This window comes from Anomalospiza imberbis, chromosome 1 (genome assembly GCF_031753505.1).
Source record: "Anomalospiza imberbis isolate Cuckoo-Finch-1a 21T00152 chromosome 1, ASM3175350v1, whole genome shotgun sequence".
NCBI classification, from domain to species: Eukaryota; Metazoa; Chordata; class Aves; order Passeriformes; family Viduidae; genus Anomalospiza; species Anomalospiza imberbis.
This window is the reverse complement of record NC_089681.1, coordinates 53476024-53494226: the sequence shown is the minus strand read 5'-3', so window position 1 is coordinate 53494226 and position 18203 is coordinate 53476024. Positions and strand designations below refer to the sequence as shown.

The window sequence follows — 18203 nt, the reverse complement described above, 5'->3', positions numbered from 1 at the left end:
CCACCTTCGATGAAAGACAGATACACAAGACAGTCAAGATTTCTGTGTTATAAGATATGACAGAGGGTTGTTACACACAATATCAGTAATTACTTAAGTCAGGGAAACTGCACATAAGGATTTTGATCATAGCTGCCATAAGGAGCATTACAAACCAGTTATTATGAACTTCAGTTTCACCCCAAATTTAGGAACCCACACGCAGTCTTCCTGGATAAAGATGTTCAGTTCTCAAAAAAATAAGAAAACATTCTCCCAAGCTCTCAACATGATCTTGTAGCTAGAAATTAACTGAATGCCTGAAACTTCAGCCGTATATATTTCTTAGCAACTACCCCGTGGATAGTTATACACAAGTGGACTCAGTGTTGAGAGGCTTCCTTTCTTTAAGTATTGCTAAATCCTGGCTTCAAAAGCATTGCAGGGTAATGAGGTATACAGCATAAAGACAGCAAAAATATTTATTTTGTATCAGCTTTGAATTGTACTGAATGATCTTCTAATCTTACCACACACACCAATGCCTGAGCCACCTCCGTTCTACACCCATAGTTCTCTGTTCCTTTTTATTTCCCCACCCTTTACCTAGACTCAAAAGCAAATGATTCCAAAATATGTGTGCTCTATACATATCCAGGTCTGTTCACAGTTTCCTTCTGTTTTTTCTCCTATGTTTTCTACATCCACAGTATGTTTCTGTGCTGCAGCAACACAGCATTCTAAATAAAGGTTAAATTTCACATCCTATTTTTATTGACTCAAAATACTTTATCTGACCACAACTCTATTCTCTAAAGAGATCTTCATTCAGCCTTTCATAGTGATGCTTTTTAGTGGTCCTTTTCCTTAAATTACACAATTAATTAGGACCTAATAAAATGTATAATACTTTGCCCTTCAGTATGAATTACTTGCATTAATCAAGATTGAATTTCATTCATCATTCTGTTGACTGCTGACCTCATTTGATTAAATCCTTCCAAAGTTCTTTTTCAAACTTCACTAACACACCACCAAACATCATTACATTGCATTACAATTCACCACGTTTTAGGATATTCTGCTTCAGTTGTGGAATTACAGTTGACTGATGAAACTCTCTCCTCTTCTTTTGTTTCTACTCACATTTTAATACAAATTATGTACCCACTTTTTATGTACCTACTTAGAAACTATCTAGCAAATCCATTTCCTTGTTGCCATACAAGTGGAAAATTAAATATACATGTATTAATAATGGACAGTATGTGTCAATGTTAATGTACAACACAAAGCACATACTTCCAATTTTTTTTCATTCTCTCTGTCAGCTTATAACTGCATTTTTTTCCAGTACATAATACCCATTTTCTGAGACTATTACAGCTTAACGTCCCTTTTCCTGTTTTCAAACCACGTAAAAATTTAATCTTCTTTCATTACTTCTGCAAAGTAGATGTACATCATTATCCCCCTTATCTTAAATAAGGAAATTCAGAAAGAAAACAAATAATTATTTCATCAGTATTGCACAGGAAGTTGGTGGCAGAGATGTCAAGCAAACTTGGAACTGGTGGCAAGCCCTATTCACTAACCGACAAGTCTTCCATTCCTCATATCATTTCAGTCCTTCCTTTAGTTTTCTAACATCAGTGAAATTTATTTTCCTTGCACATTATCTTAGATGATGGTCAAAAGGGGACATGGTTTGAAACCTGTGTTCTATACTGCAACAAATTTATTTGCTGTAGGAGCACCACCAGCCCTGAATACTCAGGGCCAGTTGACTGGTCACCTACATAGTAATAGCCTATCAAAAGTGACAGGTATTCACAGTGAGAGATGCACCTTGTTACATACAAAAGCCAGTGCACCTTTCCTGCTGGTAATTAAACAAGCCAGTACTTTTGTTAGGGAGAGAGGAAAAAAAAAAAAAAGAGAGGCTTGCAACATAATGATCCCCATCAACGTCTAACAAATCTTTGACTGGTACAAAAGGTAATTTCTTCAGGAATATCTGAATCTGCTGGAAGCAAGTCAAGATCATTTCCTATTGAAAGAGCTGAAAGGTTCCACAGGATAACAGTATCATTCTCATTAGCTGCAAAGCACTGAACACAAAGGAAGAGCGTGACCATTTGAAATGCCACGAGGTGGGTGGTGAGGTTGAGGCACTGGGGTGGAATACAAGCCACTGTGACTGGTCTCCAGGAGACTATTGACTCTTCTCTGGGAAAGACTGTGAGTTGAGCTTTATATCAGACCATGGCCCTACAGTTTCTCAAAGCAAATGGTTTATTCTGGCCAGATGAGCTTGGTTTTGAAACCAACAATAATAAAACTATCTGAAATTTAGTAGGAGATGTGGAGCATGAACTATCCAAGAACTGGAACAGCAATCTCCATCACCAAACACAGGGGTACACCAATTCTTACAAAACCCCCTATTTGAATAAAGATGGCCCTAGCCCAACCAGCCTTAGTCATACCAATTTGTTTATACATTTGTTATCTTAGACCACAAAAAAGAACATTCTTACTCTTAGTAAAGTATCAAAGAAAGGAAGATTGTTTTGGAGGACTGTACTGCCAAGAACACAGTAGCATCACCATCAGCCCCCACACATTTGTTATTGCATTCAGCACAAGTGCTGGATTAACATCTGCACTGTAAAAATTAAGCCCATTAGCTCCTTCAGCTTGTTAGCATATTTTAATACTGTGATCACAGCTTTCTATTTCTATCAAGGTGCTACTAGGTGTCAGACTCAGTATTCACATAATGTATCCCTATTATCTCTACCCTGCCCCAGATCCCTCATGTGTCTTGCTTTCATGAAACTATCACACAGTGATACTGAACAGAAGGAAAGAAGAACGAAGAAACTGAGAAGGAAGAAGCTATCAGTGTAGCAATACTGCTGGAAGGATAAGTAGACCTGTGATCTTATCATGTATGGTTGGACAATGCTGTGTTCGATACATTTCTAGCACCTTAGACTGCAATGTTAAGTTAGAAAAGTCATCTAACACACACAAAATACAATTGATTTAACAACTCACTCTCCTGATCTGTTTTCTGTTAGCTCCTAACGGTAACTCAGTATAAAGAACTGGTTCCACTGTCTCATTTATGGTCTAAGTAAAATGTGAAATTCTCTTTTAGTCATTATTTTAAACCTTAACCCATAATTAAAAGAACAGTTGTTTTTAAACCAAGATAGAAATACCAATTTGTGTTTTTGTAGAAGCTGACTATAGATATTTCTATGTTGCTGGTATTTTTCTCAACCCTAACCAGTCTGTATTCACTCCTTAGGTTTGCACACAACATGCATGTATAGAAAACAAAAATAAGCCCAAGTCTGCTCTAAGATACACGCGTACACCCATGGTATCTAATGCCTGTGCGCTACACAGTCACAGGTGACAACTGTGTTTTCTACGTGCAGTAGGCTTTGTGAGTGCATTTGTTTTCTTAAACAGCCAAGACAAATTTAAGCCTGCAAGATGAACTTGGTTCACCATTAAGTACAAAGCTGTCACATAGTCCACAAATCCTGACTAAAAACCCCAGAACATCACTCAGAAAAAACTAGTAAACTTAGAGAAACTAAAAGTCCATGTTCCTCACAAAATAAGTGAAAAGACCCAGGCAAATAGTCTTTCCAGCTGACATGAATTCAGCACCTTCTAGCTTGTGTCCTACATTCAGAATGTCTTAACATGAAAAGTATGTGCTGCATACAGAAGAAGCCAACGGTGCCCACACATCTACTGGTTAGGGAAGGGTTGGTGGATCTTCGCTTATTCTCACACTTCAGAAATGAGGCGTTTTCTCTTTACTCCAATTCCTGCCCTTTCTAAATGCTAAATTCTCTCCAGAGGACATAAACCCCATGCTCTTCATGCAAAGCAGTGCAGCATTTCTCCAAGGAATCAGGTTTACTGGGAAAAGCAGAACTGTTTATCTAATTTGCTTTTACTCTTTCACTTAGCAACTGCAACTGTAGTGCTAGATTTGATGGTGAGCTAGCTGGGCCTTTGAGCGAGCCAGGAGAGCTGTTCCTATGTAATAATTTAACTAGCTAGCATCATTCCAATAAAGCCCCATGACTTATGCCAAGCTGGACTTGGTTATCAAAATGGTATATCACATTGTACTAGCTTGGGCTCAGTCCAAAAGAGCCCAAGCCCATGGATGGTCCCAAGAGACCCAGTCTGATGCTTCATTCTTCTGGTCATTTTTCTATTACAAAAAGTGACAAACAATGAGATTTTCAGAATTACAGAAAAGGAGGATGCAACTATTATCTCTTAATTCCCAAACTCTTATGTATTCAGGAAAAGGTCTGTTAGCATAGACTTCAGAGGAGCAGGGACTAAGGCACAGAAACCTTAAACCAGTCAAGGATAAGCCACCACTGAACAGAGCCACTTGTACCTCCCTCTGCTTTTGTGCAGGCACAAGAATCTCCACAGCTAAGCTGAGAACAGAATCAAGGACATGACACCAGCCAAAACAAAGTGGAAGCTTCTCAGAGCTCATCAGAACCAGACCAGTCTCCAACCCAACTCCTGTGTGCCTGCACAAACACTTGCACAGGAGCAAGTGAGAGAGCAACCAGAAGAGGCAGCAGTGGCTTGTGCCACTTTCAAGCACTTGCAAAACTGTGGAGAGCATAAGGGTTTCTCAGGCTTTCCAATCTAAAAAAATAGCTACACACTAATGACCAGAGCAACATGCTTTGGTTAAGCACTACATGAGATGGAAAAACATAATTTCACTCACAGACCACTGTAGAAATCACTGAAAAGCATGGATTTCTTTGAGCATGAGCTCATGTTAATGAGCTGTATGTTAATTTACATAGAAACTTCAGACAGAAATATTTCAGTGTGCATGTATTCATACCAGAACTTACAAGCAAACTCCCAATTCACCTTAATACTAAAGTTGTTATTTTACAGCAGAAGTAGATGAGCCTGCTTAAGAAAAATTAAGGTGGTTCATTTCATCAGGAAGATGAAGAGTTTCTGGAGATAAATGGTCAGATACACATCTGCAGAATGAAAAGCACTCAAACATCACAGTCTGCAACATTCTTAGAGATGGAAGGTGATCTAGTCTGACTTCATGTCCCTTTCTTGTGAGGATTTTTTAAAACATTATTTTTTATTAAACCTTCACAAAACACTTTAAGCTGTAAGAAAATATAAGTTATCTTCATTCTGCCTAAACAGCTGAACAGCTGCCAATGCTGTATAGAAGGAATAGTTCCCAATGGCTCCTCCAGGCTTGTAGTAGCCAAGTGCAAACAGTACAAATGCAGTGCTCCTCCTAAGGAGTATTTACCAGCAATAACCAACGTGACTTGAATCAATGATGAGGAAAGCTGCGGCTGTAAAATTCACACAGCAAGATTTCAGAACTGTATCTAAAACTTACAGGGGTTTAGCTAGGCAAACCTAGCTGTCTAGTGCACAGTACAGTGTGTGACCCCTGCAAATGAAAATGTAGCAGGGAAGGGCAGCAATGGATAATTCTTACTAATGTGGACTGAAAATAAAAGTAGCAAAAGTTGCTCAGTTACAACCTAAATGATTTCTGATGTCATGTTCAAGCACCTACTAGGTGTATGTGAAATAATGTCTGGAAATAATTGTCTCACAGTTTATTCTCTTTCCAGGGTCAGGCCTGTGGTATGAGACTGCACTGTGGCTTTCATACTTGAGTTTTACGCCCGCATTGATGGAATGTTTAGGCACTTCTGGTGGAAAACCAGTGTGTAAAAAGAGTGCTCTCAGAGTGTGTGGGAGGTCATTTTCCAGCCTCACACAGGTCCAGGAGGAGCTCTGGTGTCTTGAAGAGCCAAGTGCATCTGTAAGATACAGTCTAGTCGTGCCTGGCAGTACTGCTCTGAGATTTCCAACCTGAAGCTTAATCACTTTCTAAGATACATAAAAATCAATCTTTGAATGAAGTTTTTATTACACAGCACACTTTGAGAGCTTACAATTTGCATTTGTAAGAAATCAATAGCCAAAAAAGGGGACAGGAAAAATCACACTGAACATGATTGTTCTGAGAAGTAACGTTTAGTAATGGATGAAGTTTCCTAGAAGTTGACAGAAATTTAAGGAAGGGTGAATGAAATGTGCATGAAGAGTATACACAAACAACTTTAAAGAACATTTTTTTCTAGATCTTGATTAAATATGATACAACTGATTTACATACTTTGAGAATGAACAGAATAGCATTTCAGAGTTACTGAGATTCCCACATTTTCATCTGCACAGTATTGTAAGTTTTTCTTTCTCTCTTTAACCGTAAATATGTGATTAATGTTCAGCTGTAAACTTTGTGAAATGGACATTCCTTACCAGGAGCCCAGTTCAGCCTTGTTTGTAAGCAGATGCAAATACCTAATTTTGTACCAGCACATTTCATGGTTGTTATTGGCCACATATATGTGTGTGTGTCTGGCTTGTCCAAGCCACTCATAGTGCAAGGCCTTAGAGGAAGAATAGGTAAACTCTAACATTACTGAATTCCACTGCAGTTTTGTTACAGCATTCATGGGACCAGGATTCTATTCCATTTATTAAAAGCCAGGAAATACAGTATTTTTAAAATACATACAAAGTTTTAAGAAAATAATAAACAAAAGTCACTTTCGTGTTTTGTTCTTTTTCAAATTTTCAAGATTAATTGCTAATGTTCCATGATGTGCTTTAAAAATATGCAAGGAGGAAATTATTTCAGAACAAAGCATAGAACCTGATTAAACCACTTCAAGAAACAGGACTGCACTATAGGCTGAAAACCAATTGGATTTTCTAAATAAAAATATCTATCTAGTATTTAGTGACATACACACAGAACTAAAATCCAAAGTGCTATGATTTATTATTTATTCTGCAATCTGCACCCCGGAGAACCTCCTGCTTTTTAGATAAGTTAGCATATGTATCAAATCGGGTTTTTGTTAAAACTCCGCTGGTCAAAAAATATTTATCGCTCCACCTACATTAGAAATTTCCTTCTCATTAATTGTGGTTGGTGACAGAGAAGGGACAAGTAACAGCATGAGAGACCACTAAATAGCACAAGATGTGCCCTAGGCTATGGGTCTCACCTGGTTACCACAGCTTCTCCTTTCCAAAGGCAGCCTCGTGAAACCTCAACAGCCGGGACACTGGGAGCCCCGGGTAGGGGAACAGATGAATCCTTCTGAACAAGTGGCCAAATACAGAACACGTAAGCAAGTAAGTAAGCATTTTCCAGCATATACTGCGACTAAAGCATTTGATAAATACAGGTGACCACGCAGCCTTTTAAAGCGTGTGCTTTATGGCCAGATGATGACTCTCCCAATCCACCCCCTCCCGAGATCTATACTCCCAGCTACATCACCCCGTAGTCCCTGGGCAGATGCAGCTGAAATCAATAGTGCCGTAACAACATCCCTCTCCTTTCCCCCCAAAGCCCCATAACAGCCAAGTTTCAGCTGAGCTGGGTATTGAGCGGCTCCCAGCACCGGCGGGCAGGATCAGCCCGGCTCGCTATCTGCTGAGAGGGGAGCACGTCCTGACTTTCCCCAGTCACTTAAGCCGGCGTCTCACTGCTTGTCCTTAGAGACCACAGCTCCACTCAGGCAGAGAGCGTCTAGACAGTATTCATGATCCATCTGTCTGGCACAGCCAGGCTGATGACAAACTCTATTAGAGCCGAAACAATTTTTTTTTTTTCTGCTCTTCCCTCCTCCCGTCTCCCTTTTCCTCCGAGAAGCAGTAATCTGACACTGAAAATTACTATCATTGTTGTAATGCTCAAAATAGCAGTGCCAGACTTTCATTAACATCAACGCTAGACTGCTAAATATTTAAAGAAATGGATAAATTTCACCTGAAGTGGGACAGCCCGGCACACATGAAAGCAGAAGCACAATCAAAATGTAAATCTAAGCAGTTGTTTTTATCTGCACAAATTCGGTGTCAGAGTCAGAGGGGGATGCCAAAGGTCTCTTTAAACAAAATATTTTCCTTTGATTGAGCTTTTTGTTTTTAAAACAGAATCATTCTCCAACCCCCTGCAGATCCCTACAAAGCTCAGAGCTGACAGCAGTAGGTGGGGGTGGTGAAAGGGAGAGCTATATATTTGATTTGTTTGGGTTTTTTTACCTTGCAGAGGAAAATGAACTCCTACAGCAAACTCTTCTACGCCAAAACAGCCATGACACATCACCTCCATCAATGCTGACAACTTGAAATTTGATGTAGACATAATTTGCACATGACAAGAAGGATTTTTTCTCACTTATTTTGTTCTTCTGTAAATTCTCAAGCATGTCAATATTTGTGTTTGATATGCCCATGAACACGTACAGATCACAGCAAAGACAATTACCTGTACTGTTTTCCACCAAACAATTAAAAACCCTAAAATCTCCACCACCACAGCCCTTCTCAATAACACATGACTTGGACACTGCAGTCTGCAGACAACAGATGACACTTCCCATTTCAAAATCTAATTTACTTTTAGCAGGACAAGGCAGTCTGATCATTTGTTCTGAAACAAAGGGAAATGCTCAAACAAATGAACTGTGTCCTTCTAGATGCAGGCACATTGTTTCAGTTCTTTGGAGTCCAAATACTCCAGGTCACATGGAGTGGCAAGCTGCTGCCAAGGCCAAGTCTGCAATGTTTAAAATCCTACTCTTTGCCTCATTTTTCCTATTTGTGCTTTGTGCTGTTAAATACACCCTTGACCTCCAAGTAGTCTTAAAAGAACAGTCATCTCCATTATCTCAATCAATAAGTCTTTACAGCTGATGGAAACAAAAACAAGTAGCCGTGCTGAAAGCTGACATGGGCTATGCACACGGCGAGCTGCAGGAGACGTGCAGTAGCACTGGGTGTCCTCACGGAGGAGGGGAGGTGTGCTTCAACATGCATCACCAAACCTGCATCCCGCTGTAAACCAAGCAAGCTGTTACCTTAACGTGTTCAGCTTAAATGCCTTAGCATGTATTTTGATCAACTTGCTGGACTGCAGCTTGTGTCATCTAAAATCAGATTCTAACACACCTTGGATTTTCCCAGCTGTCCTCCAGTTTCTCTGTGCTATACAAAGTGAATCACCCACACAGCAGCATAAGGCAGCTCTACCTATAAGTCTGCAAAGGAAAATTAAGACAACCGAAGGGCTTCAGAGATACACTTCTAGTTTTCCTTTGCACACATGAGACATTGAGTTCAGTAGCAACATTTTTACAAGGGCATGTAGTGATAGGACAAGGAGAAATGGCCTGAACGAGAATAGGTGTTAGATTAGGTAGCAGGAAGAAATCCTGTATTGTGAGAGTGGTAAAACACTGGAAAAGGCTGTCCAGAGAAACTGTGGGCGCCCCATCCTTTGGAGTGTTCAAGGCCAGGTTGGATGGGGCTTTAAAGCAACCTGTTCTACTAGAATGAGTCCCTGCCCATGGCAGGAGGGTTGGAACTAGGTGATCTTTAGGGTCTCTTCCAACCCCAACCAATCTATGATTTAAAAGACTGAATTAGCAGCACACTAGAGCCTTATAAGTATGGCAAGGAGAGAGGAACACCAGATCTGAGAGACGTGAACTCCTCTAACAGTAAGTCAGCATCTTCTATAATCACAAGATCCACGGAGCAGGTCACCCACCAAAAAAACAAAAATCTTTCTAAGCCACTGCCCGTGCAACTTCACTAAACTGAACAAGAAGCTCCAACAAGACATTCTGGATTTGGCTGCTAGCAAGAACACAAATGAGAAATGCTTCAGCAGCTGGGAAATATGGGGTACCACTAACACAGCACATACTGCTTAAATAAACTAAAGCAGAATTTTCATATGAAAATTAATTTATTTAGACATTGTTTGGGGGCAGTCTGTGTATAACTCTGAAATGAGATTTTTTCCATCACAGGAAAATAGAAGGTTTGAATACAGCACGACAAAGGGATTCTTTGAACAAACAGCAGAGGGGAAGGCATACTGCTTGTAGTGATGATGTGCTGTAGGTAAAGACAAGGGCAGATCCAGGGAGAAATAGGATACCCTGCTTGGATGTTAACCAGCACAAACTAATAAGTGGCTCCTTTCAACAGTTTCTTTCCCATTTAAGAACTGCACACAAGCAAGAAGATGCAAGAACAGAGCTTATATGTAACAATGACCAAAAAGAAATACCTGGTTTAACATTCCTCAAGTGATTTTTTTTTTAATACTAATTTTCTTCTTATTGAGCTGTATTACTGTCTTGTTACTAATGAGAGAGCAATGAATGTGTGTACTTCTGTGTTGAAAGGCAGCCTGCTCAGCTGGGACATTTCAAGAGCATATACTCTGGTGTACTCTGGTAGGGATCCCCATTAAAATCATTGAGCAAAAGCATGCACACATTTCTTAATTCAACATGTCATCCCTCTAAGGCCTGGGGACCTCACTTCAGCAAGTATTCGAAAAACATTTTTTCAAAGCTGGAATAAACCAACACAATTGATGTGTCCATAATAATCTTGTTTCCTATTACCAACTGGCACTGATTTCTACCATGTAGTAGTCTGTTTAATAGCCAGAACATGATAAATATAATTTAAATACAGTTTATGCTTGTATTATTTTTCTGTTTGGCTTTGATCTTCTTTTCCTCTTTGTTTCACCATTAGGATCCTTTTTCACTGGGATTTGTTTGGTTTTTTTTTTACTTAAAACTGAAATCCCATTATTTAAGAGTACTTTTCACACAGTCCCTATTGCAATGAAACAGTACAGTCCCTGCCATTATCCCCAAATGCAACAAATCATGAACTGCTTTATCTGCCACAAGGTGAGCAAAAAGTTAAACATTTCCAAATGCTCTTAGCAATGCATCCAGTATTTCCTCTACAAATTCTGCATTTCCAATATTGTTGCAAAACCAGCAAATACAGTTCTTGAAAGACTTAATAATAAGACTGTTTATGTAATTACCCCTCTTCCCTCAGCACTTGGGAGATCTCAAGTAGTAGGCCTATTGGAGACCATATTTTAGAAGCAGTCAAGAGAAAATGAACAACTCTAACAGATTTAAGGAAACATAATTCATATGAACAAACTTCATATGGTTGTTTTGTTTGTTGGGAGTTTTTTTAACACCCATGGATGTGTGGTAACAGCCCTCACAGCTGTAAAAGCCTGATTGGAGGAGGAAGATTACTATCTTTCTCCAAGTCCACTGAAAATTAAGAAAACTGCTACCAACTTGCATGACGTTCCAGAGACAGGATCATGACACGCACCAACTGCATTTCTCAGGAAAGTAGGGGGGAACCTTTTGCTGAAGGTTTTTCAGAGACACATTTTGTTTGGTTTGGTCGGCACAAACTTCATGTAGCTGGGGGCTAGGGGAACGACAAGCCAGCTGACCAGGCAGGCCTGTCTTCATGAGCTACAGCAAGACTGGAGGGGACAGATGTGACTTACGAGAAGACCAGAAAGTTCGCAGATGCTGGGTCAAGCAAGTAACCATTTATAGAGTCCAAAGCGTTTTTGAGGAGAAGGTGCCACTATGATACTTGATTACTGCAAGACTGCCACCAGCACAGAGGGGTACTGCAAAACCACTGGTGCCCTCATTGTCAGACCTCAGGATGAAGAGTTTGGGAGTTCCACCTAAGAGGCTCCACCTAGGAACTCACAGGGTGCCACCATCACACTGCAGCCGTGCAGAGCCACCATCTGCAATGCCACAGCTGCTGCTCATCACCAAAGCCCTTCCCTCCATCTCCTACCACTGTGGGTTTTGTGGCCACTTTTGGACAAACAATTGTGCTAGCTTGGTTTAAAAGAAGAGCTGTACAGTATGCCAGTCAAAAAAATTCCTCTATTTGAACATTACAGATGTGCTTACAAGTTCTGCATGAATAAATAATAAAATGTAACTTTTTTACAACTCAAAAGCCAACATTATGGGCAAACATGACATTTTGATTTGGACACATCACCAAAGCCTACGTCTTGTCCTGGGACTTGGGAGAGAGTTCCACTCAAAACCAAATAAATTAAAACAAAAATAAAATGAAAGAGCCTAAAAGAATACATAGGTCATTATTATTTCAAAGCCACTGAAATCACTGTGGAGGTACCAAAGTAACACATAGTACAAGATTTAAATGATTTAGAGTATAGCATTTAGGAACGTGTCCACTTGGAGGTTAGAGGGTACAGGAGGACAGATATATATCCAACACCTTACTCCATCTTCTGTCCTGCTTATATGCATTATATAAGCAGATTATGTATCTTCTGTCCTGCTTATATGCATCTTCTGTCCTGTTCCCATGCATTAATTATAAAAATTACAGATACATGCTGCTCATAATTGCTATTACTGATAACAACATAACAAAACAAATATTCCTAAGATATAGTCACAACCAGAAGTGAAATAGAATACTGAGGGATGTCAGTATGGTCAGAGCAAAACCATTCGGAAAGCAGAAGTAACATAACATACTTCTATTGCACCTGTGTATAAGAAACCTTAATGGAAAATTTATCAACCATCCAGAAAGCTGAATTGTACTTTAAAAATAAATTATTGCAAAAGAAACAAAAGCAAAAGCAAAGTTTGATTTCATTGTACATGACTGAGGGCAAAGCAATAAGAAAGCAATTCCTGTGATAAACTGGCACTCTATTTATGCACTGAGGAATAGCAGCTAAGGATATTTTAAATATATACCTGCAAAGGTCAGTAACGTACCAAATGATGCTGATCTCAGCACCAATAAAACTAATAGGAATTATGAACAGAAAATTATAATTTTCTTGATAGTCTCAATAGTATATAAAGACTTACACAGAGCATAGAATATTTTGTAGAATCTTGGAAAACAAATATTTAATTATGCTTTCTCAGATGCCACATATGATCCATATGATTATAACTGTGATCTCCGTAGCACAAACTCACTTGGAATAACTAAAACTTTACATGTTTAGAATCCTGGGGAAAATATGTCACAAATCCCTGCTAGTTCAGAGAAAAATATTATTTACTTTCTCTCTCTCATACTCCCTTGATATCATACTGCAGATCAAGTTTCCAAAAAGACTGATTTCTGAGGTAACCATATATATTTGACATACATGGATGCACACAAGGAGCCAATACTCACAGCTAAAGATGCCTGGAGGTGGATGCTCTGTTACAAGCAGGCAGTTCTCTTCATCACTGTTATCCCCACAGTCATTCTGTTGGTTACAAATCAGTGAACCAAGATACAAGCATTTACCACTGGCGCAGGTGAATTTGCACTCTGAAAGGCAAAGAAGAAACCAAAACAAAAATTTGTGAGAAAATTGATGCCTACCCTTCTTCAGTGCTAAAATGACAATCTTTTTCAAGTAGATGCTATAATGGTGGGTGAGTCTTTGGCATTTCAACACCAACACAATTTTGTCCTTACAGTATTGCATGTATAAATACATATGTGACACATTCCTGATCACCAGAATCAAACCACTAGTAAACCAGATTTGCCACTTGGGAAAATTCACCTTTTTTAATAATAAGCAATATTTTTTGCAGTTCATGTTGGTTATAGTTTACTTTGGACAAAGACCGTGTTCTCATATACGTTTGTGTGACACCTTGCATATCTGGGGCAAGACAGCAGTATTAAAAAATAATAATTGTCCCACATTTAAAAAAAATCTTTCATCAGCTGTAAGGCAACAGTATAGTTTGTAACCAGGAACAATCCTGTTCAGACACAGACAATTATTCCGTAACTACCTTCCCAAAGCCAATTTTCCAGTCTCCCACCTAATTACAGTCAAGCACTTGGGTGTCTGCACATTAAAATCCCATATGCAAGCGTTCTTTCAAAGTTAGTAAACTTCTAAAATGCCTATAAGATGTCTGAATGCTAAATGCAGGCATGCTGTAGCTTTTACACTTTGCTTTTACCAAAAAAAGGAGAACAGTTTCCCCTAAATATGATTCTGTCATGAGAACAATTCCTATGAGACCAAATATACTTTATAGCAAGTACTGGAGATGTAATTGAAGTGTTCACAAAAATATACACACAATTATGAAAAGCTTTCTCACTAGGATTGTTCCAAAGTAAAATACACATACAGAACAGAGAACACACTATATCTAGACAAACTAAAATTTAAAGATTACACTACTAGTATGTTGACAAATTCTGGTGATTGTGATTCACAAGCGAGGCAAAGCAGACAGAATCAGAAACTCTCACAAGTAGTTTATTAAAAAGTGCCATTCCCTGAACCCGGGGCTTCCCTAGCACTACAGTATGGGTTGGCTGCTTCAGAGAGATGATTTCTGGTCCTTCCCAGCAAAGAGGGAGAATTTGTTCATCTTCAACAGTATCAGCAAAAGACTTTGCTTTATTCTTAACTCAGTCTGAACTGAGACAAAAGGACCTCCAATGCTAAGAAGTCCCTAAATCAGTTACAGAGGTGTGACATTTATTCACACGTGTCTGTTGCGTAATGCAAGCGTGGTAATAGCAAAGGAGAGGAAAAAGAAATCGAGAAAGGGAGTAAATGCATTTTCATTTTTCATTTGCTTTATAGATAAAACCAATTTTCAGACTTCACTCTGAACACTTTTCAAGACTATTAATGATATTTTGGTACACATACCAGCAAGAACCTGCTGCAATAAAAAATTGTATGCATAAATATGTGTAACATATAAAATGTTACTTAGGAATATAAATAGAAGGTATGAAAGGCAAGGAAAACAAGCATTTCCTGCAGGGGAAAAAAACGATCTATTTTGCTTGGTGAAAGTGTACTTATAAAATAAGTATTTGCCTAAAATGATGTCCTCAAATTTAAGATTATTTTCATTCCAACCCTGCAGTCCCTGACCTATTAAAATTGTAGAATAAAATATTGTACAAACAAATTATTTTCTTCTGTTTGTTACTCTGTTCTTCTCTGCAACAACAAAGAACTGAAGAGGCATTGAAGTGCTTAAAAATCATAACGAAATGAAATAAGCCTTTGAAACCCATGGAACTGAAAAGGTCATTAACAATTACTTCTGGAAAGGAGAATTAAAAAACCAGGCTCAATATTAGCAATCTGATAATTACAATGCTTTAGGACTCATTTCTGCAATTTCATGAAAAAACTGGAACAAGAAATGAACAAATCTGTCTTGGAAGGTTAGAAAAGTTGCCTTGAAAGGATTCAAACTTCCCAGGTATCTTAAGTGAAGAATATCACACAGGGTCAAGTTACAGTGGTAAGGAACATAATGCTTCTATTAGAATCAATCACCATATTGCAGTTAGAATATGTGGCCTGCTACTTTGGCTAGCTTTTACTGCTTTCCCGTGCCTTTGTGTTGAGTCCTAATGTAATGCTTTCCATGCTTCCCCCGTGGCTGATATAAAATGTTCAAGCAAGATGTCAAGTCAAAAGGAGTTAAAGCTAAGAACTCAAGGTGTCTGTTTGCCACCAGATTATACAGTTTTCACACAAAAGACTAGATGAAGCATTACATTTCTTCATAGCTATATTAAAGTCTTAAAAGTTCTGGGGCTTAACTAACATTATCATAAGAGGACTAACCAGAAGAAAGCATTTGTGATTTAAGGTGAACTGGAGGGGGTTGTCATAGATAACAGACCACACTGAAATTTAGAATCAAAAAGCAAACTCAATCAACTTTTCTTGTAAAATATTAAGGCTACTTCCTGATTCTCTCACACATGTGAAAATAGCCATTGTGAAGGTGCATTAAAAAAACGAGTCATGAAGCTTCTTGTCCCCTTTTTGATGTGCCCACATGGACTGGAAGATTGCTCACAATACCACGGAAATTCTGTGTTGATTTGAAAATGGGATGTGTTGTGAAAAATCACGTTGCCTTCTGATCTCCCACCAAATCTATTTGCCAAGGAAGCAGTCATCTTCTACTGGCCCTGGCTGGGATGGAATTAACTTTCTTCACAACAGACCTTGTGGTGGCTATTTGGATTTGTGATCCAAATAGTCAGTGTTGGACAGTGTTGTAGGACAGCGTTGATGTCACAACGTTTTGGTTAGCGCTGAGCAGTGCCTTTTCTCACTTTTGCATATGCATGAGTGAGAAAAAGAGGGGCTTCCTCATTTTCTCACTCATGCATCTGCAAAAGTAACATCTAATGGAGGACAAAAAATTGCAAAACTTAGTCTGCATAATCACATGCTGTTGAAGTCTGAAAGAAATATTCAAAGAAAAAAATGTATTGCAGGAATATATAAATTAATTAAACAGATTATTCAATGAAAATACAGATACTTCTGACCATAGAACATACCTAGGATCTGGTATTTGCAACTTATGAACAAAAAATTCAGTACCTTAAATCAGTTTGCTTAGTGGATGCATTTAAACTGTGCTTTTACTAAAACCAGAGAAGAATCCTTCCTTGTAAAACAAGATGAATCAAAGTCAGGTTGAGGGACGTAGTAGAAAGCAAATATAGAGTATTTTCAAACTGAAATAAACCGGCAGAGGTCTGTACCAAAATACAAGGAGTGACCTCAAAACACTCCAACCCGGGAATCCAGACCAGTCCAGACTAAACCACTGTGCCTAATGACACACCAGAGAGCCCTTTTCAGTACAAAGTCTTGTACTTGGCCTGTCTAGACAAGACAGGGGGGAAAGATCCTGTTCTGAAAACATGCCAGCATGATCCTTCTTTCATGAATAATGTTTCAAAGCTAGACAGTTTCCTTTTCATTTTCAAGTAGCAATTAGTGAAACATCAGTCAGTTGGTCAGCAAGGCTCTGTCTAGAGCTAAACCTGAAGAAAGATGACAGCTACTGGAGGTTGAAAATTATCAACCCTTCTTAAAATTATGCCTTACTATGTTCATAATTATGTTTGGAGCATACTTAAAAAAACTCTATATGATACAGTGATTCTTCAACATAAAATTTTAATAAACGTACTTCCAGGTAGAACTTGACTATCTTGGAAAAAAAAGGAATTCTAAGAATAATATTATGAACATTTCCTATTTTTAGAAACAGAATGCAAGTAGTATAAATAAGTATATTGTACACATGTTCAAGGTAGATGCTTGTATGCATAAAACTCTCTACAATTACCAATATATGACTGCATTTCAAATAGTTTCAAATAGTTAATTGAAGGTTATGTTTCTGTTGCTACAGCAAAAGATGGATTTGCCCCATGATACAAAAAACCTACCCTGATGAAATTTTTTACTGTGAAATGCAAGATCTGATATATTGGGTAGGCTTATTTTATACTTTCTGTGCCTAGCCAACAAGATAATTTTATCCTTGTATTCAACTTAATTCTTTTAGACTTCATTTACACTTGACTTCATCCATATGAACAGCATTCCCATTGTTTTGTCATCCCACTTACTGTAGGGCATTTTTAATTATAGCTAAGTGCTGTTTGTTTTTCTAATGTAAGCCCAACCACGGGCCAAGGAAAAAAAGCAACAAAGTGTCATATTGAAAAAATATGGTGGTTTAGGCCACTGTTATGATGCATGTCACAGCTACTTATTTCACGGGTCTGAGATGATTAGCTGACCCAGGGGCAGAATTCTCTTCCATCCATTTGAATAAAAAATAAAAAACTCTGTATACAGCCAGTGATTTCAAACTGTTGTGACTAAACTGTAGTAACACGGCTCAAACGCACAAAGTGAAATCCTAAGTGAAGTCTGGGACTCCACCAGAGCAGAAAGGCACTCTCCCAAAATCCAGCAGACTGGCAGCTGCCTGGGTAGCTCAGCCAGCAGAGGGTGATCAAACACCCTGCTGAAGTCATGTAAATGGAAGAGGGTCTCTTTGCCTCCAGGTGGGTGGACCTAGATCTCCAGAGTAAAGGCTTAATTTCTAATTTCTTATGTAAAGACACCATTTTAAGCACGTCATCATACTTCTTCATACTCCTGCTCATATTGCAGCATATAAGAGTCTGAAAGAAAATGTGTTTAAAGGGCACCATCACCTCTTATAAGGATAATAAGAGGCAGAAGCAGTAAATTGGGGAGGGCGGGAGGAACCACACTTCACTGGAGATTAAAGAAATATAAACCACAAATACCAGAGTCAGTACAATAAAACCCTGTTCAGCCTCTCACAAACATCTGTCTGTGTATTATTTTTAATATTGTAGATTGT

At 38.7% G+C, this 18203-nt stretch overlaps 1 protein-coding gene across 4 annotated transcripts in view; it reads right to left on the bottom strand.

Annotated features, from left to right (window-relative positions):
• Window positions 1-18203, bottom strand: part of LDLRAD4 (low density lipoprotein receptor class A domain containing 4) — a 277773-nt gene that overhangs the window by 130049 nt on the left and 129521 nt on the right. For 3 of the 4 annotated variants that reach the window (XM_068192975.1, XM_068192995.1, XM_068192966.1), the window contains one exon: window positions 13177-13317. In XM_068192975.1, coding sequence (XP_068049076.1) covers window positions 13177-13317 — 141 coding nt within the window. Of the gene's footprint in view, window positions 1-13176; window positions 13318-15929; window positions 15949-18203 lie in introns of those variants that run through there. The other variant, XM_068192985.1, reaches the window with a different exon arrangement.